At 43.1% G+C, this 27124-nt stretch overlaps 2 protein-coding genes across 2 annotated transcripts; one reads left to right on the top strand and one right to left on the bottom strand.

Moving 5' to 3' along the window:
- The first annotated feature begins 466 nt into the window (after positions 1-466).
- LOC118419817 (transient-receptor-potential-like protein) lies at positions 467-19677 on the top strand. Its single transcript, XM_035826422.1, has 21 exons — positions 467-936; positions 3272-3455; positions 3684-3769; positions 4497-4659; positions 5217-5432; positions 6070-6156; positions 6511-6630; positions 7079-7284; positions 9135-9262; positions 9731-9880; positions 10256-10381; positions 11414-11609; positions 12171-12366; positions 12914-13042; positions 14274-14426; positions 14899-14949; positions 15242-15271; positions 15415-15480; positions 16088-16203; positions 16695-16891; positions 17566-19677. Exons 1-21 carry the CDS (start codon positions 482-484, stop codon positions 17754-17756), a joined length of 3246 nt encoding a protein of 1081 aa, XP_035682315.1. The 5' UTR covers positions 467-481; the 3' UTR covers positions 17757-19677.
- On the bottom strand, positions 19170-27124 carry LOC118419816. Its single transcript, XM_035826421.1, has 7 exons — positions 26916-27124; positions 26114-26283; positions 23128-23230; positions 22687-22783; positions 21843-22022; positions 21316-21437; positions 19170-20634 (listed from the first exon to the last, which is right to left on the bottom strand). Exons 1-7 carry the CDS (start codon positions 26979-26981, stop codon positions 20428-20430), a joined length of 945 nt encoding a protein of 314 aa, XP_035682314.1. The 5' UTR covers positions 26982-27124; the 3' UTR covers positions 19170-20427.

The raw sequence follows: 27124 nt of genomic DNA, 5'->3' as shown, positions 1-27124 counted from the left end.
AGTTTATCGTTACCGTTTATTATATAATGCATGGCATAGTTGCACTTGGGTGAACCAAAATTGCCATCTATAATTTTTAATAATAATTTACAGAGCAGACGGGTTACAATTTTCTTTTAATATATAAGTATCTTTGAAATGTATGCACAACTCTTGCTTTTAAACTCTGCAAAGCGCATGCAAGAGATACACATAAAAACTTAAAGACACTACCAATATTTCTGGCAAACGCCGATGTAAACTTGCAAATTTTTCGACAATTCTTTGTACACAAAACCAAGTATCTTATTTCATTCAATCGACGTTTTCTTCATCGTCTGTTACGTATACCTTCCTCGGGGCAATTCTATCTAGTCCATATTGCATTGCAGCATAGTTGTCGCTGCTTACAGATGCGACCCCTAAAGCAAAGAATTAACATACATACATTTAATATGTTTGTCGTATTTCCTTATTAGGGTGCCAGGTGTAGACGTCAGAAATGGAGCCAAACCGTCATGAACCCGTTGGAAAGAGAGAGTCCACGTCATCACGCACTTCCGTCGATAGGGAGGCGTATGGGGGAGGGACCGGAACCGCAAGTGACGTATACACCGGGCATACCGGATATGGAAGAGAGGGGTTCACAGGTCACCCCGGATCCGGAAGGGACCCAACTATGGGGTGCCCCGGATCCGGAAGGGACCCAACTATGGGGTATCCCGGATCCGGAAGAGACCCAACTATGGGGTACCCCGGATCCGGAAGGGACCCAACTATGGGGTACCCCGGATCCGGCAGAGATGTGTATATGGGCCATCACGGATTTGGGAGAGAAGGCTACCTCGGCCACACCGGAAGCGGAAGAAGATTGGGTTATTCCATGTACGATCTGGCCAAGAAACCTGCAGTTTCCGGTTTTTCCTTGTCCCTCAGACTGTTCAAATCCACCCACAAGTAAGTGAACTGATCCTATGTCTAAAATAGTGTGTTTTTCCTGTCCAATTGTTTAATAAATGTTTTCTTGTTCCATTACTCTTTCTGTTTGATAGCAGCATGTTGAAAAACAGAAAAATACATGCTACAATAGAAAATGCATCCGCCCACGAGGCGTCGCCAAAAAAATATGTCAAAATTTACACTTTGTCGAAGGGTCGGAGGTTGAAGGTCACCCTTTTAAACGTTCAAAATAAACATGAAACGAATCATGCTCGAACCAAAACAATACAACTGAATTGAAAGCGTACCTCTGTCCTTGGTGCTGAACTGAGTCTCCAGTGTTATTATGTGCAAGAATATCTGTATCACAAGGGGGGATATGTTACATACTTTACTTGATCGAAACCATGTAAAAGCCTGAAGTAACTGTGTTTTGATATATTTGTTTTTTCCACCCTTTTGCCATATCTGGCTTATTTGTGACAATAATCAAGAACATGACGCACTTTGTGCGACAAATTACCCAGATAATTAGCAAGGCGATGATACTATACACGAATCTCTGTAAAACAAGCCGTTTTATCAAGTCACTAAATATTCTATGCTGACAAAAACACGGAATCTGATCGTAAACTGTTAAAGAGTGTGATCGCTCGGTCACCAGTTTGTTCTGCCGCGCAGTAAAACAGCTGAGCGTACAGTATCGTCTGAAAAGTGCCTCAGTTTAAGCGGGAAACTATGGTCCCTGTCGTCAGGAGTTTTTGAGCGGAACCAAAACGTGTCGTCTGAAAAGAGCCTCAGTTTTAGCGGGAAACTATAGTCCGTGTCGTCAGGAGTTTTTGAGCTGGACAGGCATGGCAGATGGTCGGGGGGACGGCGCTGTTAGGCGGAGGGAGTACGCACAGATCGCCACGGAAATGCACATCATTCCTCAGCGCACGGCAGCTACACGGGAGCCCGAGGCATACACACCGGGACGCGGGGAGGGATCGCTTCGGGGGCAGAGAGAGTTTTCCCCGATGGGAAGGTAATGGGGGCCGGGGTCGTAGGCGATACTGTCCACAGTGAAAAATAGGAAAGGTTGTAATACTGGATTCTAGGCAAGGGTTGAAATGAAACTTTGTGAATAATAGTACGTCAATAGTACTAAGGCTATATGTTGCTTTGCCTGTGCAAATTTTGTGGCGCGTTTTCGGAAATATGTCAGCCTCTCAATTCAAACGTGTCTGTATAATTTATATACAAGTTTGGGATTGTCCCAGAATGGCACTGGACTTATTTTTGTATGGACAGCAGCAATAAGTAAAAAAAAAACATTAAAAAACTGATTAAACCTAAAAAGCTCTTAAGGAAAACGCTGTTGTCTTGAAAGGACAATAGGCTTTGAAATGTTATAACGGAAATGTGATATGTCTCAATAAAGTTATGTACACTATGGATTGTCCTTTGTATGATAGCGATAGGAGCATTTTATTTGACTATGTGTTAAGTAAATATCCCCACTTTAGATACTTGAATAGTAAAGAGAAATTTATATTCCTGACAGCTTTTGATAAACCAACTCTAACCAACCATACAGCTAACTACATTTATACAATTACCAAGAAGCGAGAGGAAGTCGAATGTTCTAGAATAGATTAGACGCACATCTGCATATATAGATGTGTATGACGGTCTCCATTGTTACATATATGTGATTCTTACCATGTGACCTGTACTTAGCCCAGTGGGGCAAAAATGTGCAATAAAGGTCTTCATTCATTCATTAAGACAAAAAATTGGATACGTTTGAAACAGAAGGAAGCATCATCTCCCGGACGGCATATAAAACATGGTGCACTGAATGAAAGATTTAAAGGCGAAGATCAGGCAAATATTTTAACTCTTGATTTCGCAATCCAGATGTGATGCATAAAAAACAAGTAAAATAATTATTTTTGGTGACACCTCTGGGGCGAAGCCATCTGCTAATGGTCGAAGAGATTATACAAATCCTCCTGACGGGTAGACATTTCGCTTTGTAGAAACTGTGTCTGGAAATGGCGGAAAACCCACATTAGATAGACACCTGTTTTGTATAGACGATAGATCATTTATAGATATATACGTACATCATTTATATATATATATACATATATATGTGTGTGTGTGTGTGTGTGTGTATGTGTGTGTTTGTGTGTTTGTACAGATATATATTTCTATATATTTTTTTAGATATTTCTATTTCTATATAAGCTTGATTTATTTCTATATCAGCTCGATATTCTCAGCTTTCTAGTTCTGAATACAGAATTAAGACTGAAATATGTTGTTTTATTGTTGTTGTTGTTGTTGTTGTTGTTTCTAACGGAAGGTACACCCCAAAAGAGCGGATGTTCCTCGAGGCGGCTGAGAAGGGAGACAAGGCGACCCTGATGCGGTGCCTCCAGCCGCCGTCCCCGGTCAATGTCAACGTCACCAACATGGTGGGCCGCAGCGCCCTGACCATGGCCGTGGACAACGAGAACATCGAGATCGTCGAGCTTCTGCTGGGACAGGTAATATTTCTGAAAGTGAAATGGTGAAAGTGATCTCAATACAGTTTGGCTGGAGATCGTACATTTCAGAGAGGCCAGGCGCTACTTACAGCATTTTTGCATGGCATCGGCATGTCAATGGCATGTGGAGAATACTAGTACTGAGTTGGACTTAAATCAATGTTTGTTCTTGTAGTAGACGTAGGCTGCATCTTTTAAGCTAAATTGCTTCAAATCTCTCCTTTTTAGCCTGACATCAAGATCGGAAACGCACTGCTGTACGCCATCCGGGAGGGTGTGTACCGGATTGTGGAGATGATGGTCAACCACCCCAGGTACGCATACGCAGGAAATACTTCTCAACAGCAATATACTTCCAGTTTTTTCAATGCAACTCTGATTATTCCCAATTGCACTGGATCCTGTGGGACACGTAAGGCTTAGGTCCTAATTGCGCCGGTGGCCGTAAGGGATATTATCCCGGCCAGGCTCTTAAGCCACAAATTTGTCCCGGTGGAATGCAGGATATCTGGGGCACATCGGTGTACTCCACGGGTATGTCCCGGCGTCTATGTGTTACCGGGTCCCGGGTTTATTTTAAAAGTCCGACTTAAAATCAACCCGGGTTCCGGCCGTACCCAAATATATCCCGGGAGCCATGGCGTATCCCACAGGGGCCGCGTAGAGTCACAACCAAAAGTACAAAAAACAGCTCTTGAACTTCACAGCAGGGCCCCTTGTTCCAATTGAGACCGTAGTCCTAAACCATGCATTTGACGTTATGGCTGTGTAGCAAATTAGGAGGCCTGTTCACACAGCCTGGCTATATGATTTAGATCTAGGTTAATTGAAATTACAGACAATGCAATACATGGCAAACCCAGGCAGCTTAGCTGATATTGGGTGCCAACCAATACATACATTTTTACTACTCATAGAATCCACAGATTATGCCGAAAGACAAACCGTCTTGAGTAGAACAAAAGTTAAACTTGATATATAGGCCTGAAACTTGTGGATCAGAAGATGATAATGACTGACTGCTAATGATTGTTTCTGCAGCATCACCCCAAACATGTTGGGTGAGGAGTGGTGCAACACGATCGACCCCGGGGAGGAGTGTTTCGACTACTCGCCTGACATCTCTCCCGTCATCCTGGCTGCGCAGCTCAACCAGTTCGAGATCTTACAGCTGCTACTGTCACAGGGCGCCAACATATCCAAGGTAGATTAATTTCCAAGCAGATCCTACGGTAGCATAAGGTAGTGTCAAAAGCTGCCAAAAAAGTGAAGCCGGCCTATGAGTTTGTTTGGCTACGCATGACAAATGTACACCTCTTGACTGACAACACTCCATGGACAGTTTAGTACTATCTTATGCCATCGTAGGTTTTGCTTGGAGATTGAGGTAGATCACAATACACAAGTACCTAACTCTAACCCTTACTACCCTTACTAAGCCATGAGTGAGTAAACCGTATTGCCATTTAGCCAGGGGACGTTGACCAATCAGAAGGCCCCATTTCATATTGGTTATGACCCGTAAGACATGGAAAATCATTAACAACCGGTTATTCGATAGTTAATGATTTTCAAAAGAATGAACCGAAAGAAGGACAGATACACAGGACTCTGACCAATCAGAATGAGAGGTACACGAAATGTTGCCCAATCAAAAGTAGGGTCACATCTGCTCAGGGGAAGGATAATGACTGCAGACGTGGGTTGGGGAGTTCCGGATGATTTTGAAGTGCACTAACAGAAATTGTATCCTCCCCCCAGCCGCACAACCTGACGTGCGAATGTGACAGCTGCAAGGAGCGGATCATGGCTGATAGCCTGCGGTACTCTCTGCACCGCATCAGTACGTACCGAGCCCTGGCCTCCCCTGCCTGGATCTCCCTCACCTCCACAGACCCCATCCTCACCGCCTTCCGCCTCAGCTGGGAGCTCTTCAACCTCGCACAGCTCGAGAACGAGTTCAAGGACCCATATATGGTGGGTGACACCTGTTTCTTAGTCTTTATCTCTTTGTTTGTTTGTTTGTTTGTTTGTTTGTCTGTCTGTCTGTCTGTCTGTCTGTCTGTCTGTCTGTCTGTCTGTCTGTTTGTTTGTTTGTTTGTTTGTTTACCCCATCCTTTAAGCATCTAAGGTGTAAGTTATATGTCTTCAAATTTTATTAACTGGACATGACTTTAAATTAATCGTTTGCCCGTAGGGCCTCAATATGGCAACCTTAAGCTATACATTGTGCCTGTCCTTTCTATGTGGCAATGTTGATAAACGAAACTACTACTTTGAGTAGTGTCACATTTTCCGTGTCTGTGTATGACAAATAAAAGAAATCAACCGTATCTCCACCAGATTTCTCAGCGGGATGAAAACATTGGACACAAAGACGAATAGTTTGCGTAGTGGCTATAGTACTGCAGCTGATTTTCCGGTTTTCATAACTTTATCTTATTATCATATTTTGCTAATTTTTACCTCTTTTGCAACGGTTATGGTGAATAAAAGCACCTCAGCCATCTGGTTCATTCAGTAAAAAATGTACAATAACAAAGGCAATATCATATAAAAGCCATTTTAATGATAAAATTACCTGTACTCACTTGACCATGTTCTGCCCGTGCAGGAGCTGGTGGAGGAGTGCCGAACGTACGCCGTACAGCTGTTGGACCAGTGCCGCAGCTCGGAGGAGGTCATCGCCGTCCTCAACCAGGTAACTGATCTGATGATCTTATTGTACACCCCCATGAAAACCCAGTAAAATGGAATGGTTCCCAATTTTTATGGAAATTTGATTAATAAATCAAATACACTTGAGCAAACAAAGAAAAATACACAATATTGGCACTGATATAAATCATAGCATAACAATAACGTTACATCAAGAGTAATTGAATGGATTGTTTAAATGTTTTTTTTTTATATCTGAGGGCCAGTGTTGCCAAAGCTGTGGTTCTAGTGGGTCTCTCTCACGAGAAATAAGCTGGCGATACAAATTTATCGCCAAGAGTTATTTCGGGCACTAGAATTATCCAACTAGGTCTAAGAATGTTTCTTTGTACCATAGGCTTGTGAAGATGACGACAGCGACGAAGAGGAGGAGGAGGAAGGTGCAAAGGATGACGATGATGAAGAAAAGCTTTCCCTGAACAGGCTGAAACTCGCGTTGAAATATGAACAGAAGCAGGTAAAACATGTCAACATCTATGGCATGTTCAGAGCACTTACAACACATGTACGTATCATTCGAAATCCTTCATCGTAGTGGAAGAGTATACACCTGATCAAAGACCCAGTCGGCTATTGGTCATATTGCAGTCACATTTATGAACCATGCTCCGTCGGATACTACTATCTCTAGTTGTTAATTTGGTGGCAACATTCCGTTAACTATCCAGTGTTGCATCGGTTCGGAAATGATACTGTAGCATTACGAGCCTTTATACGACAGCCAACAACTTACAGGTTGTACAACACAGGCCTGACTAAAATCGCGCTCCTAGCGGCCAGCCCTACAGTTGCCGCCACCTAGAGGAGGATGTCATTAACACCAGCCAGCGAGGAATTGTGTAAACACAGGCTAAGGCGTATGCGATTTGTACCAGTGATGTAATTCAGATTTTATTCTCCTGCAGTTCGTGTCCCATCCGCACTGCCAGCAGCTGCTGACCACCATCTGGTACGAGAGCCTGCCGGGATGGCGCAAGCGCAACATCTTCACCAAGGTGTTCATCCTGATGTCGCTCATCAGCCTGCTGCCCTTCATGGCCTTCTACTACATCCTCCACCCGCGCAGCAAGGTGGGCCGCTTCATGAGGAACCCCTTCATGAAATTTCTCAGGTAAACTTTTTTTTCTTCTTAAAGATCCAAAATCTGTGCCCAAAGTTCAGAACCATAAAAGACTATCTCCTACCAGGATGTCAGTTGCTAAATTGACTCCTCATATGCTCCCAACATCATAAATGGCTTACACCCAGTTGGTGATCTCTGCCCAAGAACAAGGATTGGTATTACAACAGACGACAGGAAGACATTTGCGTACTAACTGACATCAAGATACAGGCAAAACCGACCGGCCAACCACCTGGTACAGACAGTTACTCTCCAAAGAGAGGCTTGGCAGGGGCTGATTTTCAAGGGTTATAGGCGTTTTTGTCGGGTTTTCTATTTTGTCCTATTTCGTCATATACGAAGGCTATGAAGAAGAGGGGCAAAATAGAGAACCCGACAAAAACGCCTACGCCTAAAAACTGCCTCTAGTTGGAGAGTAACAGACAGACACTTCCAGTCATAAGCAGCATTGGGACAATTTCGTCCAATAAAAGTTAAGGCCGTCTTAACGGCAAAGTCGAGTGCCGTCTAGTGTCTAGACGGACCGTTAGCCGGTATTCCAGAGCCTTACTTGACACATTACAACGAGTACTGATCAATGAGAAGATGAGCACCACGTTGAAATATATACGCGCCTGGTACTCCTCTAGCATCATTTAGTCTGCGTTAGAAATTGAAATCATGATGTAGACCACATGCTTTTAGTTCCACTGTCATTTTCCCATGCAATGCTTCTTCTCTCGTACGGTAATCCGACCAGGACATCCCAACAGGCGGCTGTTTTCAGAGAACAGCCGTGGCAAGCATATAGCCGTGATACCCTTCAAGCAGATTGTTTCAGTTGACTCGTTGTAACAAGTTTTTATCCCTGGTTTACTCGTTACCAGCCTCCTTCGTAAACTTCTACCAGCGCTGTCTTCTATGTTTTGTGAGGGCACTGATTCGCGGTTTTCAATGGGCTAAGGCTCTTTTATCGCCGGGAGAGGGAGTTTTGCGATCGCTTTAGAGAACCCTCAGCTCATGTTAAAAATCGCGAATCAACGCTCCCGCCAAAAATAAGATACAGTGCTGCTAGAAGTCTACGAAGACGACTCGTCACTACAACGGTGCAGAAAATAAGACCAAAAAATAAAGGGAAAAGACAGAAAAAAGAAAATAGAAACAATAACCCCTTGGCTACGCTCTAGACCCGTCGCCAAAAATGAGCCAAGGGATGTACACACTACTTAAGCCACACTTCTGCTTGGAGATACGGTTGTTATTCGAGGGATGTCCTGATGGGTTTACCGTACATTTTCCCTTTCTGTGATCTTGCAGTAGGATCAGGCGCTTCATACGATCCCCCATCATAAAATTTCTCAGGTAGGAAACTTGATATTCTCCCATGTATGTGTACCGAGTATCTACAACAAGCAGTTAGGTATAGGATTTTAGTTGTCTACTCCGTTTATTGATTGTGGTATACTTTGTGATTTGTCTGGAAAGCTTTCTAGCTACATCACGAACAGTAATTTCTTGGTTCTTGTACTTTTTCAGTAAAATTGAAGTATATGAAATGACATAAAACCAAAATTTCGTAATACACGCATCCATGCTGTCACTGGACTGTTGCAAAAGACTTAATGCGTTAAGCAAACTTTTAAAAAGTAACTAATGAATTCTTGACGATGCATTAACGCATTAAAACTAAGAAGACTACGCTTCCTTCAACTGCTCTTCCCGATCATTGAGAATATTTTTTAAGCAAGAAAAGTGTGTAATCCTTGTCAAAAAAGAACATTAAAATGGCCATCCCCGAGAACCAAGAAACTATGTTAGGAAAAGAGAATGGTGCCTGAATCCTTGTGGCTTCCCTGCAGCCAGTCCGGTTCGTTCGCGGTGTTCCTGATCCTGCTGACCATGGCCTCTCCCCGGGAAGAGAACATGACCAACAGGCGCGGCCCGCCGCCATCCACCGTGGAAGTCCTCATCGTCTTCTACGTAGCAGGTAACGTCGATGTCACGTACTACGTATAATGCTTCAGTAACATTTCCCACGGTGTACGAATATTAGCCTTGTCAAAACAAGCCGACTGGCGGTGATCTTCTTCGCCTATTTACATTTTTCCGCCGCCAACTTTTGTCACAAAATCCCAAAAACCAATGCCCACGGGACTCAGCTGTACGTAGGGGGTGCTAACGGGTTCTGAAGACGAGAGCACGTAGGTCATGCTATGGCCACATTTCCAAACCGATGCCCGACGGGGTTGGGACCTGATGGAATCCTTACGGGCTTTCAGTTGAATTTCATTTCAGTTACAAGTAGTGGACTGCTTTTTTGCTCTTTCGGGCTGGGTCCCGTTGGCATTGCGGCTGCCGGACTATTTGGGGGCTCGAACGGGCCCCAGTTGAGGAGTTTTAGAAATCAACATGGGACCTGGCGGTAACATGTCCTCTTATTCATCTTTTCTTGCAGGCATGGTGTGGAATGAATGCAAACAGCTGTGGGAGGAGGGACTACATTCTTACGTGCGAGAGTGGTGGAATTGGATGGACTTCATGATGAATTCACTCTACCTCGCAACAATATCCCTCCGCCTGGTCGCCTATGTCCGGATCACGTCAGGTATATGAGTGTTACGTAATTACATAGTCAGGAAATGAACAACAAATCATACAATCTAGCAAAGACGAAAACAAGTATCCATTGTTATATCAAATATTTGCAAATGATTAATTTTTGGATTTCCGGGAACTTTAATTTCTGGCCATAATTGTATTTTTTGTTTTGCACATGTAATGTGTATGGTATTGGGTCAAAGAACCTGAAATTTGGTACGGAATGCTTAGGTCATACGGAATGCTTAGGTCATACCTTTGTTACCACTTGGCCATCCACGACTTCAAAATGATGTATTTTCAGGTTTGTGTCTGTTTTCAGACCGAAAAATGAAAGAAAGGATTTGCTTACCTTGAATTCTTTTTCGTTCTTCCTTTGCAGGAACGGCCGGACCCAAGGATCTAGAGCGCAGTTTCTGGCCGCCGGACGACCCCACCCTCATCTCAGAGGGACTTTTTTCTGTCGCAAATGTCTTCAGCTTCTTTCGAATAATATACCTGTTTCAAGGTAGATACCGCAAACATTATTATTAATTAGCTGTAGAGTTTAGCTGTGTTCGTAGTATTCATACTAAAGAAAACTGAACTATGGTGTCATTTTCAATATAATGAAGTAATGTGAATTCATTGCCGATTCTCGACTAAACTGCATCAATTTTTGTTTTTATGACGTAAGCAGTAAATCATAAGTTGCAGAAAGTTTATGCCGTCCTCCGTCTGATATGACACAAATCGTGATGTTTTCCTCATGGGGATATGAGAACACAAATCACTCCACTTGCTTTATAATCGACGTTATGAAATTAAGCAAAATAAGTAAGTCTAAAAGTCAAAACGTAACAATGCCACAAAACTGTGAATCATGCAAATTTCTTGAAATAGTACATGTCCCACTATATCTTTCAGTCGCACACGATGAGGCATAATCAAATGTAGGGATTTCAACAAGGTGCCCCTGATATTTTAGAGAGAAAAAACGTGACAATTGTAAGTTGATACTTCCACATTGACGAATCTGGTGAAGGATCTTGTCCCTTGCTGTAGCGTGCGTAGTCCAGTGGTTAGCGGCCCTGCCTCTGGAACAACTAGAAGCCGTGAGTTCGATTCCGGCTGTGTCACTCACTCGACATGCACGCTACCAGAAAGGGTTACATTCCTTAGGACGGGATGTTAAGCTGTGCTTCACTGTTCATTGTGCCTGTCTAAAAGAGCTAGGGGAATTTTTCCGGTACAATGAACCTGTAATTTTAAAGACTGTACATAGTGTCTGCCCTCTCTGTCACAACCAGTGGAAGACGACTAGCTCTTTAGTGAGCTAAAACTGGATCGAGATCATATAGTAAGGTTCTTTAAGCACAACCAAGGGTTACTTACATGTCTGTCAGACACGTTTGTCAGACACCATCAAGACACCGAAACGTTGGATGTAAGTACCCCTTGGTTGTGCTTGAAGAACCTTATTATATGAATAATTGCCAACTTGATACCGAAAAGTTATTTACGGGTGGATCGAGATCACTTTCATTTTCTTTTCTTCCAGCCAACCCCCACCTCGGGCCCCTACAGATCTCCCTAGGCTGCATGCTCATCGACATCGGCAAGTTCCTGTCGGTGTTCTTCCTGGTTCTGATGTCCTTCGCCTTCGGCCTGAACCAGCTGTACGGCTTCTACGCCGACACGGAGGAGTGCCTGAGCGAGGGGGACGCCTGTCAGAAAAACCCGACAGAATTTCTAACGTGAGTTGTGATGTTGCGTATTATCTTCAGCCTTGACATCTGTTATCATCTCTTTTTTTCATAATTGAAAACCTTTTGGTTTATAACAATTTTTCCCTTTATTGAATGGCCAACATCATCGACAATGAAAATTTGGTTAGCGCCGCTTGCACATTAAATACAGGCCCAATGTTTGAAGACATCCACACTTCGAAAACGTTAAAGAACCCACCACACGTATCGAAAAGAGGTCCTTCAAGGTGTGTCTGGTCTCCGAGTTGACATTTTGAAAAGGTGTCACCTGTTATGTCAATCCGTCCACTAATGTGGTAGATCTCTTGGGCTTAATAAGCATTCTGTATTCAAGAAAATCATCATAGCAGAGGTACAGTTGCTGACAAATGCATCCTTGAATTGCATTGATTCTTACAGTTACAGTCCCAAGTGAAGACATTACAACAACAATAGTTGAAGAACACTGACATTTCGACACAGTCTGCAATTGCCTATTGTACAGTATTAATAAGAACAATTAAATGAAGTAAATGAATAAGTATATACATTATTACTTTTCCGCAACAGCCTAGGCTCGTCATTCCAGGCCCTGTTCTGGTCGCTATTCGGCCTGACGCCCCTCACCACGCTGGAGCTGAAGGAGGGACACCGCTTCGTCATCTCCGTCGGCTCGCTGCTGCTCGGCGCCTACCACATCGCCGCCATCATCATGCTGCTCAACATGCTCATCGCCATGATGTCCACATCCTTCCAGGAAGTGGAGGTAAGGTTTTCCCGGAAGAAGAGGTAACGCTTTCCAGGAAGTAGAGGTAACGCTTTCCAGGAAGTAGAGGTAACACTTTCCAGGGAGTATAAGTAACATTTTCCAGGAAAAAGAGGTACGGCTTTCCATGAAGTAGAGGTAAGGCTTTCCGGGAAGAGGGGCCATCATTGTAATTCTTGATGATGATTAATCAATCTTTATTGCGCAACAATTCTAGGCGGTACAATGTATAGCAAGTTCTAGAGTAATTTGCGTACAGAATATTTACGCAGTTCCTTGTCACAATGATTAAGAGTTCTGTCCTACAAAAGGCTAATCGCTATGCCACTTTATCTGATTGGTTTAATCCATGAAAAACAAGTATTGTATGGTGATGAAGGGCTTATTTCGTAAATACATCGCTGAATTACGTATCACTTACAGTTTCGGTGACCGTGAGTGCCACCTTCCTCGGAGCAATATTAAATGACTCACTGTGTACAGCTAGGTGTCGCCGCAGTGGAAAGGATGCGGTCCAAAATTGGACGAAGTATCTTTTTTTTTGCAGAATCATGCGGACCTGGAGTGGAAGTTTGCCAGAACCAAGCTGTGGCTGGGGTACTTCGACGAAGGCTCGACCCTGCCACCGCCGTACAACATTATCATCACTCCAAAATCTATGTACTACTTTATCAAGGTAGGCAACTCGTTTGGATGCTATCAGAAGAAGTAGTGTAAACTAGATCCAGATATAGTGCTGCATGCGTTGATGAAGGTTAGACATTAAGGTAATAAGATATGCCAGGTCAGACGTTTCACATAGCATCGACTATCTTACATTACAGTTTCAGTGGCACTAGATGTTTCAGATAGCATCCACTATCAGTGACATTAATATTAACGAATGATGGTGGATGCTATCTGAAACGTCTGACTCTTTCCAAAATCATATCCAGTTTCTCCTGTAACTGCTATTTACCATAGTGTTGCAAAGTTTGGGAAATTGTGACCGTCCTGACAATGTACCATGCCCCCATGTCATGAACTCTCCACTTCGTTTAGCCCCTAGAAAGCGTAGGGACTCTGGAGCATGGACAGCGAAAATATATTTGTGCTACACCAACCAGCGTAATTGAAGCTTTACATGCAATCATAAGAAAACGCTGCAGAAATAGATCTACATGCATTGGTAATATCCTGTTGGGAAAGTGGTTGGAAATGTGATCGGGCCATTATCTCAGCAGGGTGCCTCTAATGGTAGTGATTTTGGTACATGGCGAGGAAATGCTGCTCGATTTACAGACAAAACCATTAGTGCTTTGCTATATTTCATTACATTTCATTAGAGGGGTGCATTCGCGGCAGTGGTTCTCGTAATAAGCAAAGAGGGTAATGGATAGCGCTGTTGGGAACATTTCAGTCATAACATTGGAAACTGCTGGCGTCTATAACGATGAAGAACATACGCAAGTTACGACAGCTTTTATCGTTCAAAGAATGTCAAATTTGTGTACCTTGAATTTTGTTACCACGAAAGAGATATCATTACGTAAAGGATACATAGCTTCACATATTATATAGCGTTTAGCTTTACCTGTGTATCTGATAGTAAAGTCTGTGTGGCATAACGACTAGACTTGAAACCGATGGGTCCAGGGTTTCCATACTCGCCTTACCCCGACCTTATGCCCTTGGAAAGGCACTTTACTCGATATAACCACCATGACAGTGGAGTGACACACATCGAGCCTCTTCTGCTTTTTTGTCAAAAATTGTACCAGTGTGCCAACATCTGCACATTTGCCACCGAGAGCCATAATTTTGTGTACATATGTGTGCGTGTGAGTGTGTGTGTGTGTGTGTGTGTGTGTGTGTGTGTGTGTGTGTGTGTGTGTGCATTTAACGCCATCACCGTCTGTATACTTCAGGCCGTGCGGCAGAAGTGGCCGGAGTGGCAGGACCGGATGCAGACCATCAGGAGGAGTCTGAGTTCCCGGCGGGACGGACCCCCACCTCCCCCCGCAGGAGCCGCCCAGCAGCGCCCGGTAGACTCCAGCACAGACCCCACGGAGTCGGAAGAGGTTTTCTGATCGTTCTAGCAACCTTTACTTGCTAGTTTGTTTGTTTGTTTGTTTGTTTTACTCCATCTGCTAAATTTATAGATTTAAATATATCGGAATGGTCACTTAGTCCATTTAGTGCTACCCTGGGAAAACGCAGACTCCTACGAGGCGCGCAAAGTTTACCGATCCCCACCACACGCGCGCACGAAACACCCGCCGCCCAACACCCGCCGGCCCACGAACCAGCTGGCCCCAACTAGAAGCAAGCGATAGTCGGGGGCCGGCGTAAGTGGGGCCAGCTGGTTGTGGGGAGGGTGTATAGTTGCGGGAGGACGCGCGTTAGGCAGGGGATCGGTAACTCTTCTTTGCGAAGCTTCTTCGAGCTGGTTTCCCAGGGTAATTTAGTGCAGATTCAAAGGATATTTGTATGTGAGTTAACCGACTGATCACTTAGTGACTTTCCATTTGTTTCACTGCTGGGTCCATGCAGGTACAAAGGCCGTACACTATCAGCTCGTCATGTAAAGGGCAAGTGAACCAGGTGCGTCAACCGCTAACGTTACCGCTATTAGTTTGTATTTAAATGTTTTCATGTTCATCTTTCTGATTTTCTTTCGTGAATGAAATGTAACTCTGTATACGTGAAGTTAGTTTGATGCATGTCGTAACCCTGCAATACATTATCAAATAAAGTAAGTATTTTAGTTTTTCCGTCTAGTCTATTTCTCACGTATTTACGGCATATTTCTAGTCTGCGCTAGGATTGAGACTAAGAAAGCAAATGACCACCGTGAAGTTCATGTTTTCATTTGAAATGCAACATTATCTTGCAGGGAATGTCAATGGAAAGCTTAGAGATGCAGGTATGTACAACACAGACAATACTAGTATCAAGTTGAACTTACTCCAACACATTGAAAACCTTTCTATCATATACATTTTTAAAAATCATGTCGCCGTACTGATTATGCTATGCTGACAATCTCTCCCGCTCGCTTGTATGCAGCAGACTCCTGACTGTGAGAAGGCAAAACCGACAGAACAGGGGCCCAGCACGGACGAGATTTATCAAGTACGTTTATAGGTCTAGCAACACACATTATTCCATACAAAGCCTCGCGCGCAACCTATAGAAGGTTTCTGCTTTTAGGGGCGTGGCCTATAACCTGCTGTCAGGCAATAATAAAATAGCCTAAATGTTTTCTTTGGGTAAAGTCGATTCTCTGATTGGCTGTCGCTCCCAAAACAGTGGAAACCTCAGCCCGGTTGAGCAGGACCTAACCAAGGTACATGGTATAGGACGCAGGCAAGGCTCTTACCGCCTGCGGGAATGACAGCATCTTTTGTCCGAGGGATAATTGTAAATAACGAATCGAACTCGAAACAAGCCTTAAAATCAGCTTAATTCAGATTTGAATGTCGGAATAAGACAAACTTCTACTCCATAAGCTGAACCAGGACAACATGCAGGGGATATATCATGACAAGAAAAGTACAGCACAGAACACCTTTAAATCTAGAAAACTTAACATGAAAAAAGTATTTACTTCATGTCTTAAACAGTAATCAAGTGAAGCTTACCTCTTCATGTCATTAATTGAGTATACTATCTTAACGTTTGTACTTCTTTTTCAGCAGTATATTGAATTGTTTGTTTGTTTATTTGTTTACCTGTGCAGTCAGTGATGCAGCGGCTGGTACGGCGGTACATCCACCACTACAAGCAGGCGCAGAGCACCGACGGTGTGAGCGAGGACGACCTGGCCGAGATCAAACAGGACATTTCAAGTCTAAGGTTTACAGAAACTTACAAAAACATTAAGCTTAGGTCACAACCCACCGTATGTGTAACTGCATGCTGTCTACGTGGCAAAACATTAGCCTGTGTTAAACAACCTCTCTCTATGGGGGCTGACTGGGCTTACTCCCAGTGAGCTTGTGCTGCTCATCTCTATTTGCTCGGCAGGCGGGTACTGAAACGTGGTGGATAGATCTTGACCGTGAATATAGAACCCTATTACGTTGATGAATGTTAGACATCCGGGTACACAAAAAGTTACTCAAGCAACTGGATATGATTTTGGAAACGGCCAGACGTTTGTTTTAGGTAGTATCCACTAGTATCCACTAGCATCAGTGTCACTGACAAAAGATAGTGGTTACCATCTAAAACCTCTGACCGAAAATCCAGTTGCTTGAGTAACTGCTTTTTTGGCGTAAAGAACCTTGTTAATGTTATCCAATAATTTACCAACCTAGCGAAATCGTTCCCACCCTGTTCCCCAGGTTTGAGCTTCGGGAGGACAGGCGGAAGGAGGCTGCGCGCGGGAACATGCAGATCGAGCAGTTCAAGCGGGATGTGTGCCGGATGCTGAAGGGGACCACTCCGAGCGGGAGGGTCTCCCCGGCCCCGGCTCACCTGCCTGTCGGGCAACTATCCCATCAACCCTCGCTGGAGATGGAGGAGGCCAATATGCCGCTCGGTAGGGGTGACTACCTTCACCGGAAGGTTATGTTTTGATCGTGTTCGTGACAGTGTGTGTGTGTGTGTGTGTGTGTGTGTGTGTGTGTGTGTGTGTGTGTGTGTTAACAGCATAACTCGAGAAGTCTTGGATGGATGCTGATAATATTTGGTACTAGTAGGTGGGTATGGGTCAAGAAAACGAAGATCAAGTTCGATGATGGGCGCCCTAGTGGCTTCCTAAGGTACTGCAGTAAAAGTTCCATTTTGATAACTCTTGTTTCTTATCTTTTATCCGTACGTTGATTGTAATTAAAATTGCAAAACCGACGTTAACATAACCTTTCTATGAAAAATTTTATTTGAACATTATTTTTCAATGGCTTTATTTTCTATGTCCAATTCATGAGACATCTTTTTTTCGGTGAATAGAATAGTAAAGGCACTTGTCGGTCTCGCAGGACCATGAGAAGTACTAATTATCCCGTCTTTATACTGCCTCAAAATGAATGTCTGATTTCATGGAACCGTAAAGGTGAGATGGCAGTGGCTATTGAAAAGATGATCCTGTCAACAGTGGAAAATCTGTACTGTTATCATCCTGTCAATAGTGGAAATAGGCGCAAAAATACAGTCCAATATCGTAAAATACCCGTGGTAGCCATGTTGTTTACGACAACTACTCTACATTAACAGGTATGGAAGAAATCGACTTGTTGCGCCGAGAGATCACTTCCAGTCTGCGGAGTGATCTGTACTCGGTGATGCGGGAACTACTTTCCGACCAGCGGAGTGTTCGGTTTGAAGGAGGGGGTAATCCACCGGCCCCGCCTTACCAGCCGGCCTCATCACAGCTGTACCAGACGCAGTTATACACGGAGCTGTAATACTGAACATAGCCATAGGGGGCGCTTATGAGACGGATATTACTCTTGAAGCTTTAAGAAACGTACAGAAAAAAAGGAACCAAATTTTCTTGTAAACATTTCCCAAAGACCTTCATGTGCAACGTTAGCGTGTAAAAAGCATATTATACAGTAGCAATATAGTACAAAAGCAATTTGAATGGGATTTGAATGAAAAAATACAGTTCGTGGTAGATAACTAAGACTGTGATTCAGTAGAAAAAAAAGTGGATGGCTAAATGTTTTGGCTGCACTAATTTATTGATTAGATGATCAATCAAAAATGATAGAGCTATGAATGAGGGTTTCATTACGAATATATGGGTCCTTTGTGCCCAAATAGCCAATTAACGAAAGTAAACGAAGGGCTGTGAGAAAGACTCCGCCTGTTTTAAAAAGAGGATAGATAATAATGAGAAGAAAAATTTTGTCATGCTGCTGTTTTCTTTCGATTTCTCCCTAGTTTTACAGCTTGTTTGATGTGAAGAAACAATCAACAAAAACATATCTAGATTAATACAAATGTCAGAAAGAGAAACGGGTACACACTGCTATCAAAATGTTTCACGTACAATAGTGTTCATAATAGACCCCCCCCCCCCACGTTCCTCATACAAGTTCTGTATCTTAGTCATGGAAATATAACGAAAAAGAAAATTAATTCATTATATACGTGTAAATTGTATATTAGATACTACTATAGATTTATAGAGAAGTCTATATCACGAAGGGACATAACAATATATTGGCTAAATGGCGGTATTCACATTTAAACACTATATATTACCTATGCAATAAGCCCATCGGCGACCACCAAATTATGGAATATCTGACAGTGTGTTTATATGTTCATTTGTATTGTGTGTACCAATGTACATTTGATTTATTTTATACATTTGGCAGATGTATTCATCTCTTTGTGTTAAGTTAATGCTACTTGTTTTGTACTATATATATCCTGTTATATATATCCTGTTTGTTTATTTTGTTTCTAAGTTTTGAAATACGTGTTCCGATAGGACTATTTAGCCATATCCGAACCTGTAGGGCTGGTATCAATAAGGATTTCATGATGGTCAACACTGACCTAAGGTGGCCATATACGCTACGAAAGTTTTGAAAGCATATCTAAAATACCCATAGATTTCTGTTCATGCCCGTGTTAAGTATATAAATGTAAGACTATTACAGATTAGAGTTGTAAGAACGAAAGCAACGTTAACACATTTGCATGTAGTGTTTTTGCCCTTTATGCGAATGATCGTAATATATAAGTCTAACGTATTTTTTTGCAGTGTATTTTGATGCATTTTCTGCTGCATTACTTACCTAATGACATTTCTCATTGCTAAAAACATTGTGGTACGAATAAAAGAATAAATAGACTCAATGGAATCGTTTGTAATCATTTTATTCGGAAATTATAAAATCAAATCAGCAGATATGAAACTACAAAATAATCTAAATTTATATCTGGCCAACATTCACAGGTACAAGCTTACTATGGAATGTTAATCTTGATAATAACCAGACGGCAATATATTCACTGTATGACCAACAAACTTAACATAATAGTTGCTGCAAGCCCTTCTTTGTGTATATTTTTTTTACATAGCATCAGATACTATTCCGAAACATAAACACCTACGTATACATGTACAGACATGCGTGTAAGGACCTAAGATATAAACTTGCACTACACTATCTTGGCAAATCTAAAAAAGATAAAAAGATTGTCTCCTAGAACGGAGATCTACCACGAAGCGTCTAGGAAAGACTCTTCGTTCACCTCGAGGGGATAGTAAGGTCATCATGTCAAACTTCCGGTGTGTGTTGCTCGTGGAAAACTTGGAATAGTGTGATTTGGTGCCTTTAAAACTTGTTAATTTCTTTTGGAAAAAAATACAAAGCTAGCCCCTGATAAAGCTGGAGACTTAACAGAAAATTATTGTTTGCAAAGAAAGTTACAGAATATATGCCATAAAGGTATGGAATTTGTCGTATGTATTTTTTTTTTTAGGAACGTAAATAATCAACAAGTACACACCGGATATGACGTCATGTTACCTTTGCCCTCCGAGATTCTTGTGGAAGAAACTTGGGTGCACAAAAACGTGCACTGCTTATATCCATCCGCCACTCTTTGGCGAATATACGTAGACCCCGGCTACCACCGCGAAGCGACTGGGCTTGCAAAGATGTGCAAAAAGGTACGTTCACAATGTAATTTATCAGAGCCCTACCTCCTCAAGTCCTCCTGTACCAACAGGCAGCAAGTTTACATCTAATGTTATCAGACCACCTTAGCTAAAATGGAATATGCACTGAAGGAGCCAGGACATGGTAACCTATTATATAGTAATGTTACGCCCACTGCACAAAATAATACATTTTTACAAAAAGTTTCTGGTGTCAAGGTACGCTGCAATATGCGTAGCAGGGGTAGGCGAGCATATTCAGAGCCATGATACTTATGTGAGATTATCAATACTTACATGATTATCAATATTTACATGAATCTGTCACCCTAAACCGCATTTGCTGTTCACGTACGCGTGTCCTTGGATATGCTGTTCACGTGAACGTGGACCTGCTGTTCACGTGCCCTTGGACCAGTTGTTCACGTGCTCATCACGTGCTCCCCAAGTGTTGCTCAGATGCTGTGCAGTCTGAAGTACTGGCTTTCAATGGTGCTGCCGTTGCTCTTGAGCTCCAATTTACTGCTACTGTTGTTGATGGTCAGGAATTTGCCCGGGAATTTCGCGGACTCAAACTTGAGGTCGCTGCCTACAGCAGTCATGAAGAATACGCGGCCATCGTTGGTAACGTTTGATGTGATGTTATCAACGGGGCTTCCTCCCTGCAAAAAACAAAACAAGAACATCGACGTCATGATATGACCAGCTCAGGCAGATTAAAATGTTCATTATAACTAGTAATGGCATGCTTATGAATAAATCTAACCTGTTTCTACATTACACCTGGGAGACACGGAAAAATTCAAGGCCGTATCTGAGCTTTGTAGAGCTACGGCATCCTATCATGCCAGCCCCATTTCTTGTGCATCGAAAGCGTAACAGCCTGCGATTCTCTCCGCTAATCAGATGCTCCCTTTCTATCATGGGACAGAAAGTTATCAGCCAATCACGTCGCTGCCTACGGTTAAAAGGGAGCGCGATTGGCTGGTAACTTTTCCCACAACCTTAGGAGGCGAGTAGCTTATTGGCTAACGGCTGGTCGGTGCTAACGCAATATGAAGGGGGGCGCAGGTCAGTACCAGGGCCGTTGCTTGAGATACAAGCGACGTGCCTGACATGGCCCAAAAACTAACGTTAGATCATTAATATTCCAAGTATTTATAGTTACATATCTGTAACTCATAATTAAATAGCTATATATGTTGCTCTGTTCCTCGCTAAGTATGTGCGGCACGAAATTGCAGATTTACAAAATATCAAGGACGTTATATGAGATATAACGTCCTTGAAAATATGAAGAACGTAACGCAGAAGAATTTGAACATAAGTTCTCGCGTCCCCACCTGGATTCTGACTCTTCCTCGTGTTAAACAGGTGAAGAACTTGCCCCTTTTGTCGAACTCCAAGACGACGTAAGTACCGACCCGCGGAGGAATGCTGAAGAAGCTGTGGACGGCAATGGTGGCTGTGGGAAACAAATAGAGCTTCAGTTAGATACAGCAAAAAAGACTAGGAAAGCACCTATCCTTTCAGTTTCATTCGACTTTCATGTTTTCCTATATTCCAAATCAAAAAAGATGGATTGGTAATAAATCATGCCATGGGACATGGATTTCTGGAAAACAACCGTCATAAACCGAGACGGCGGGCGATACAGACTTCTGGCCACGCGATTGATCAGAATTCCAGCAATCAATGGTGGTCTATACCCGAAAAACTTAGCCTGGGCACCGTCCTTCGTAGTAAACCGCTGGTTAGTAAGCGAAAAGATTGAACCAGTGGTCACTACGGAGGATGGTAACCAGGATACGAAAAAAAGGAAGACTGCACTAAATGTCATACGCAAGACCGTTTTATTGCTTTGACCTACCGTCTGATCTGTTGGACGAGTTGAGTCGTCCCTTGAAGGCGCCTCCCCGACTGCCGGGCAGCATGACGCCGGTCCTGCGGCCGTACTGATGGTGGAGCTGGTTCCGCTGCAGCTGGTGGTACTCCAGTGTCACGCTGTGGGCGGACACCTGGGCCTCGGGACCAACGACTGGCGTGATAACTGCAGGAACAGGGAGGATTAGAATCTCAGCCAAAAAATAAACTGGGCCTCATGAGCTAGCCTCTACGAGGCTCCCAAGGTCGCTGGAAAAATAGTAGAAATTGGCCAAATAGACTGAAAACACAACAGAGGAGTTGGTAGACCAAGGAATACAGTTTCAAAGTTTGCGACCAAGGCTACTCATGAGCGACTGATGTGATAATTTCCAGCCTGGAGTCCAGCCTTGTTAACTTTGGATAAACTGGGCCTCGGGACCAACGACTGGCGTGATAACTGCAGGGACAGGGCCAGAGGATTAGGATCACAGCAAAAAGACAAGTTGGGCCTCATGAGCTACTGATGTGATAATTTCTAACCTGGAGTCCAGCCTTGTTCGCTTTAGTCCGCACCCGAAGGTAGCGACTTTCGGGAGCGGACTAAAGCGAACAAGGCTTTTGCAGCATAAACCAGAGGATTAGGATCACATCCAAAAGATAAACAGGGCCTCAGGACTAGCGACTGGCGTGATAACTGCAGCAACAGGGCCAGGGGATAAGGACCACAGCCAAAAAGATAAACAGAAGATGAAAGAAGCACATGTTACATGTGCATTCAGAACTGACCTCTGACACGTTTGCTGCCATCGTGATCAAGCACTGTTATAATTCAATCTTATGATACTCACCACTGATTTCCTGCATTTTGAGGTGCGCTGTGATGAATTCGACGTCAGACATGGACTGAGAGCTGGAGTTGCTCCCTTGAGATTGTCGGCGCATTTCCTGCGTGGGGAACATAACGTGGGTTAGTTCTTGTATATGTTTATCAATCCATGCCGCAATTTTATCAATCCATTGCTTGAAGCTATGCAGAGTACCTAGTTGTTGTAAAACTGTTGCGTTTGTTAATACAACTCGACCTAATTGACGAATTAGATTCTTAATTCGTTTATACCATTTATACTACTTACAATAACAGAACATGCAGCTTTTAATCAATTTTCATCGGTGATTGAAAGACGTTGACTCTTTAAAGCAGCGTTTATTCTACAGTGTATATACTGGTAAAATTGTACGAGCATCGTGGGGTGGGGTAAGTCTTGTAAATTAGGTAAAATTAAACCTACCATCTTAACAGCGGCCCTAAGTCCGGCAAACATGTTGATGACCTGATCATGCCGCAGTTCCTCCACGTTTACGCCATTGACACTGATCAACTGGTCCCCTTCCCTGTGTGTGGACAAAAACAATATTGTAAGGCGTGTGTATAATGGTAAGTGGTAAGCACCCCCTTTTATCACCTTAGTTCTCGTTCCTTTCGTAAGGTGACTTCTGTTTAATATGAACCCACTCTAAACCATTTGAACACTACCACTCAAAACTCCCTATCTGAGAAGTAGTCCTGTTATCTTGCTCTGGTGCTTAAAGTCATGGAAGAAGCAACACATTAAAGTATGAAGCTCTTCAAGCGTCCAGTGTGCGGTCATATATCAGGCAAGAAGTTAACGTTCTCCTGGTTATAATCTCTAAGCAGACGGAAGGTAGGACGTTTAAGTGCGATTTGGCGGCATCTAGATCTAGCGTGTCATGTTAGTGTAACGTTGCCTTAAAGCTTTTCTAAATCTTGACGTCGCCTTAGAAAAATGCACTACTAGAAAGTAACTAACCATCTCAAAACGCGGTGGTGAAACCGAGCCGCATCATAACATCTGCTTGAGAAATTAGATACAAGTAGGTGCGGTCAAGGAGCTTTTGGTGCGGGTGCGAAAATTCCATTGTCTCCCGCGACAGAAGGATGCCAATAACAACAAGGTACATGTACGGACAGGTGAAAGGCGGATCACTTTGGGGCGTGAGAAAAGGGGAAACGAGAAAAGGAACTGGTACTAGATGCTCACAGTTCCTCACACATTCCTGTGCGCCTAACTGGACACAACTTTGGTACACAAAGGAACTAGTAGGCTCCGTGTCAGGCACTTTGATTTTGCTTACTTAGTACTGCTTGGTCCGTATGTCTTCCTGTTGAGATGGCATTTTGTCTTATGGCTCTTGTAGACGGACCGTGGACGCCAGCGTTATTTTTTACACCATGTATAAACACTAGGCTACCAAAACCCGAAGCAAACATAATAATATAAATACATCATGTTAGGTTATGAATATGTTAATATGGTAATCAATACATGTTTAGGGGACTTTTGTAATTGATAGCTAAGGGTTCTCTTGCAAATCAGTTACCAAGTTCGTTGAAGGGACCACCCTAGAGATTCAAAACTGAAAATATGTAAAAATGTTTTAAAAAAGAAGTGCTTTTTTTTCCATTTTGAATATATTTTTGGTCCGAATAGGAATCGCTTTAAATTGCGTACCAATACGTCTGGTTTGCCGTGTATATCATATCCATGCCGTGGGTTTGGAATTTGGTTGCCTTGCTCGTAAGTCACATGCTGGTGAGTCACCGAAAGTTGAAAGGGACCCCCCCCCCCCCCGACAACGCGCCAATGCCAGTGAATTGCCATGGAAACCGCCTCAGGGTGTCATGCACTACAAACCGCAGTACACAGTCCAAGTTTGCTTCTTATATATACACTAATTATCTCATGACGTTCAATCTTTTTAGTACTATATAGTAGGTAAAGATATTTTTCGAAAATTTTAGTCTTTTTTCCATTTTGAATATGTTTTTGAAGCAACCGGTCCGAAAAAGAAACGCTTCAAATTGTGGAAAATACGTCGGGTTTCCATGTATATCATACTAATACCGAGGGTTTGGATGTTACCTTGATTTTTTTAAGAGTCACATGCTGTTGAGTCACCTAATGTTGAAAGGGAACCCCCGTGGCAACGCGCCATTGCCAGTGACGTCATTACCATGGAAACCGCCTCAGGGTGCCCAGTACAAGGTCGCTTCTTAGTAAATGCACGTACTAATTATCTTATGACGTTCAGTCTTTTTAGTACCAAAAAATACTACATGAAAAGATGACAGCATTTCTTACAGAAGAATCGGATAAAGTAACCCCCTACAAAGCGTCCTGTCTTATACAAGTTTGTTTCTAAAATGCTCTCATTATCTGTATATGTTGTTTTTAGTTTCACAAAGTGACTAGATAAAAAGATAATAATAGCAGTTATTTACAATGACGAATGATAAGCGGTTACGCCTACAGAGCGTCGTGTTGAAGTAATTATCTGTTGACGTTATACATGATTGTTTTCAGCATATACGATAAGTCAAGGAAAAGAGAAGAATATCTTATGATATTGTTGAAGATATCTCGACCGTTTTAAGTTTTTCACACCAAGCGAGTAACCGCACCACCTAATGACATTGATAGAGAATGCAAATTAGATTATTTGCTAGGTCACTATTTTGTTTGGGACAAGGGGTAAACATCTACTACATGTATTTCTTCATGCTTAAGTCAATGGGAAAAATCGAAGGGACCGACAAAAAGTGGCCACTATGGCCAGGTAGTCGCTATGCAAAGGTGGCCGCTAATACCGGTTTGACTGTAGTATAGCAGAAGGGATTTTCATTCTATCCACTTTTACGAGACTTTTACAAATTGTCAGGTCACAAAACAAACGGGGACTTCCTACCACACTCTCACGCCGAGGGCGTAACGTGGACTTTGTAACTCCGTGTAAAAGTCGGTTTTTGTTTATTCAAAGTTTACTTAACGACAGGGCAAAAGGGCACAACACAAAGGAAGGGGGACTTCCTACCGGTGGGCAGGGTACGTCCACCCACACAAAAACACACGTCGAGGCCGAAGTAACGTTAACGTGGACTTTCTTACAGGCTTTTTCTACCTATCCCCCGAGTTCACGACAATTGTATCTATGAAGCTTATCATTAATATTAAGCTTAAATTCATGTACGGCTAACATCATTAAAATTCTACGCCACAACCCTCTAATAGCTGCTATAGTCTGAAAGGTCATTCTTGATCATGTGAAAGCAGAACAGCAGAATAGAGAACTAAGTTATTGTTTCTGTTACACAATGTCCACAAAGAAGTGCTGGAATGTGGTGTAGTCTGCAAATCACAGAGTAGCTAACGTTACAAAATGAAAAGAGGACATGAATAGGAAGAAAAGTTTACATACCTGACGCCAGCTCGATGGGCCAGGCCGCCGGCCGTCACGCGGGTGAAGGTGTGGCGAGAGCCGTAGATGCAGGCCCCGACGTCCGTAGGAATGCCGCCCGGTGAAAAACTCACGCACACCACGGTGATCGGGTCGATCACGTCCGGGTACATGGGCTGGAGCTCCGGGAACTATAGGAGTAGAGAATATACGGGGAGAACATGTTATAATTAATACATCTGGTGTATTATTTGCAACCAGTAGGTACCCAATCTTTGAGTAATCGGACACGGGACCCCCGTTTTACCCCCGTACTTCCGACGTGTCCGAAAGACGAATTCGTAAGGGCAACAATTTGTGCAAAACATATCAAGTTATCAACCCGTGTAGTAGACACGGATTCGACACCTGCACCCCTGACGAGACGTTGTGTCCTTGGGAAAACCACCTGTTACAGTTTTCAACGGGGCGACGTTTTCAAATATTTCCCCCACAACATATGCTTGGAGATTTCTCTCCTATACCTAGCCGTCCCCGAATACATTAGGGAATCCCCAGAAGGCGTATTCAGTTCAAGAAACCCTTTCTTATCTTGCTTACAAATTACACAGCTTTAAAGAAGAACAACGTTACCCTCTGTGGATGTTCGAAATTTGATACAAACTCACACAAGAAAATAAACACTGTGCAGCTGTACCATTCAGTTGAACAATGGCCAAACTTCGGCTTTACGGCGGGCGAATACTATACGTTCCCGTGCGACCATAGCGAATCTAAGCACCTTTTAATGTCTTTTAAAATATAGATATATATTTCTACTTACGTCTGGCTCGATTGGTACACTCGCACACCAACAGCAGCCGCAGCATTTTGACGAACTTTTCCCCATGTCGTGTCTTGTTCTTTGTCGGTCGGTTTCAGGTACTATAAAATGAAGACTACGACCGTTCGGTGTTCTTGCTCTCTCTAGTCTGGCTAACTAGCCAGCAGGGCCGACCCTTCTTATGCTCTGAGCGGGGGGGATTCCCATCG

Source organism: Branchiostoma floridae, chromosome 7, assembly GCF_000003815.2.
Source record: "Branchiostoma floridae strain S238N-H82 chromosome 7, Bfl_VNyyK, whole genome shotgun sequence".
Taxonomy (NCBI): domain Eukaryota; kingdom Metazoa; phylum Chordata; class Leptocardii; order Amphioxiformes; family Branchiostomatidae; genus Branchiostoma; species Branchiostoma floridae.
This window is presented reverse-complemented; position numbering and strand designations above follow the sequence as displayed.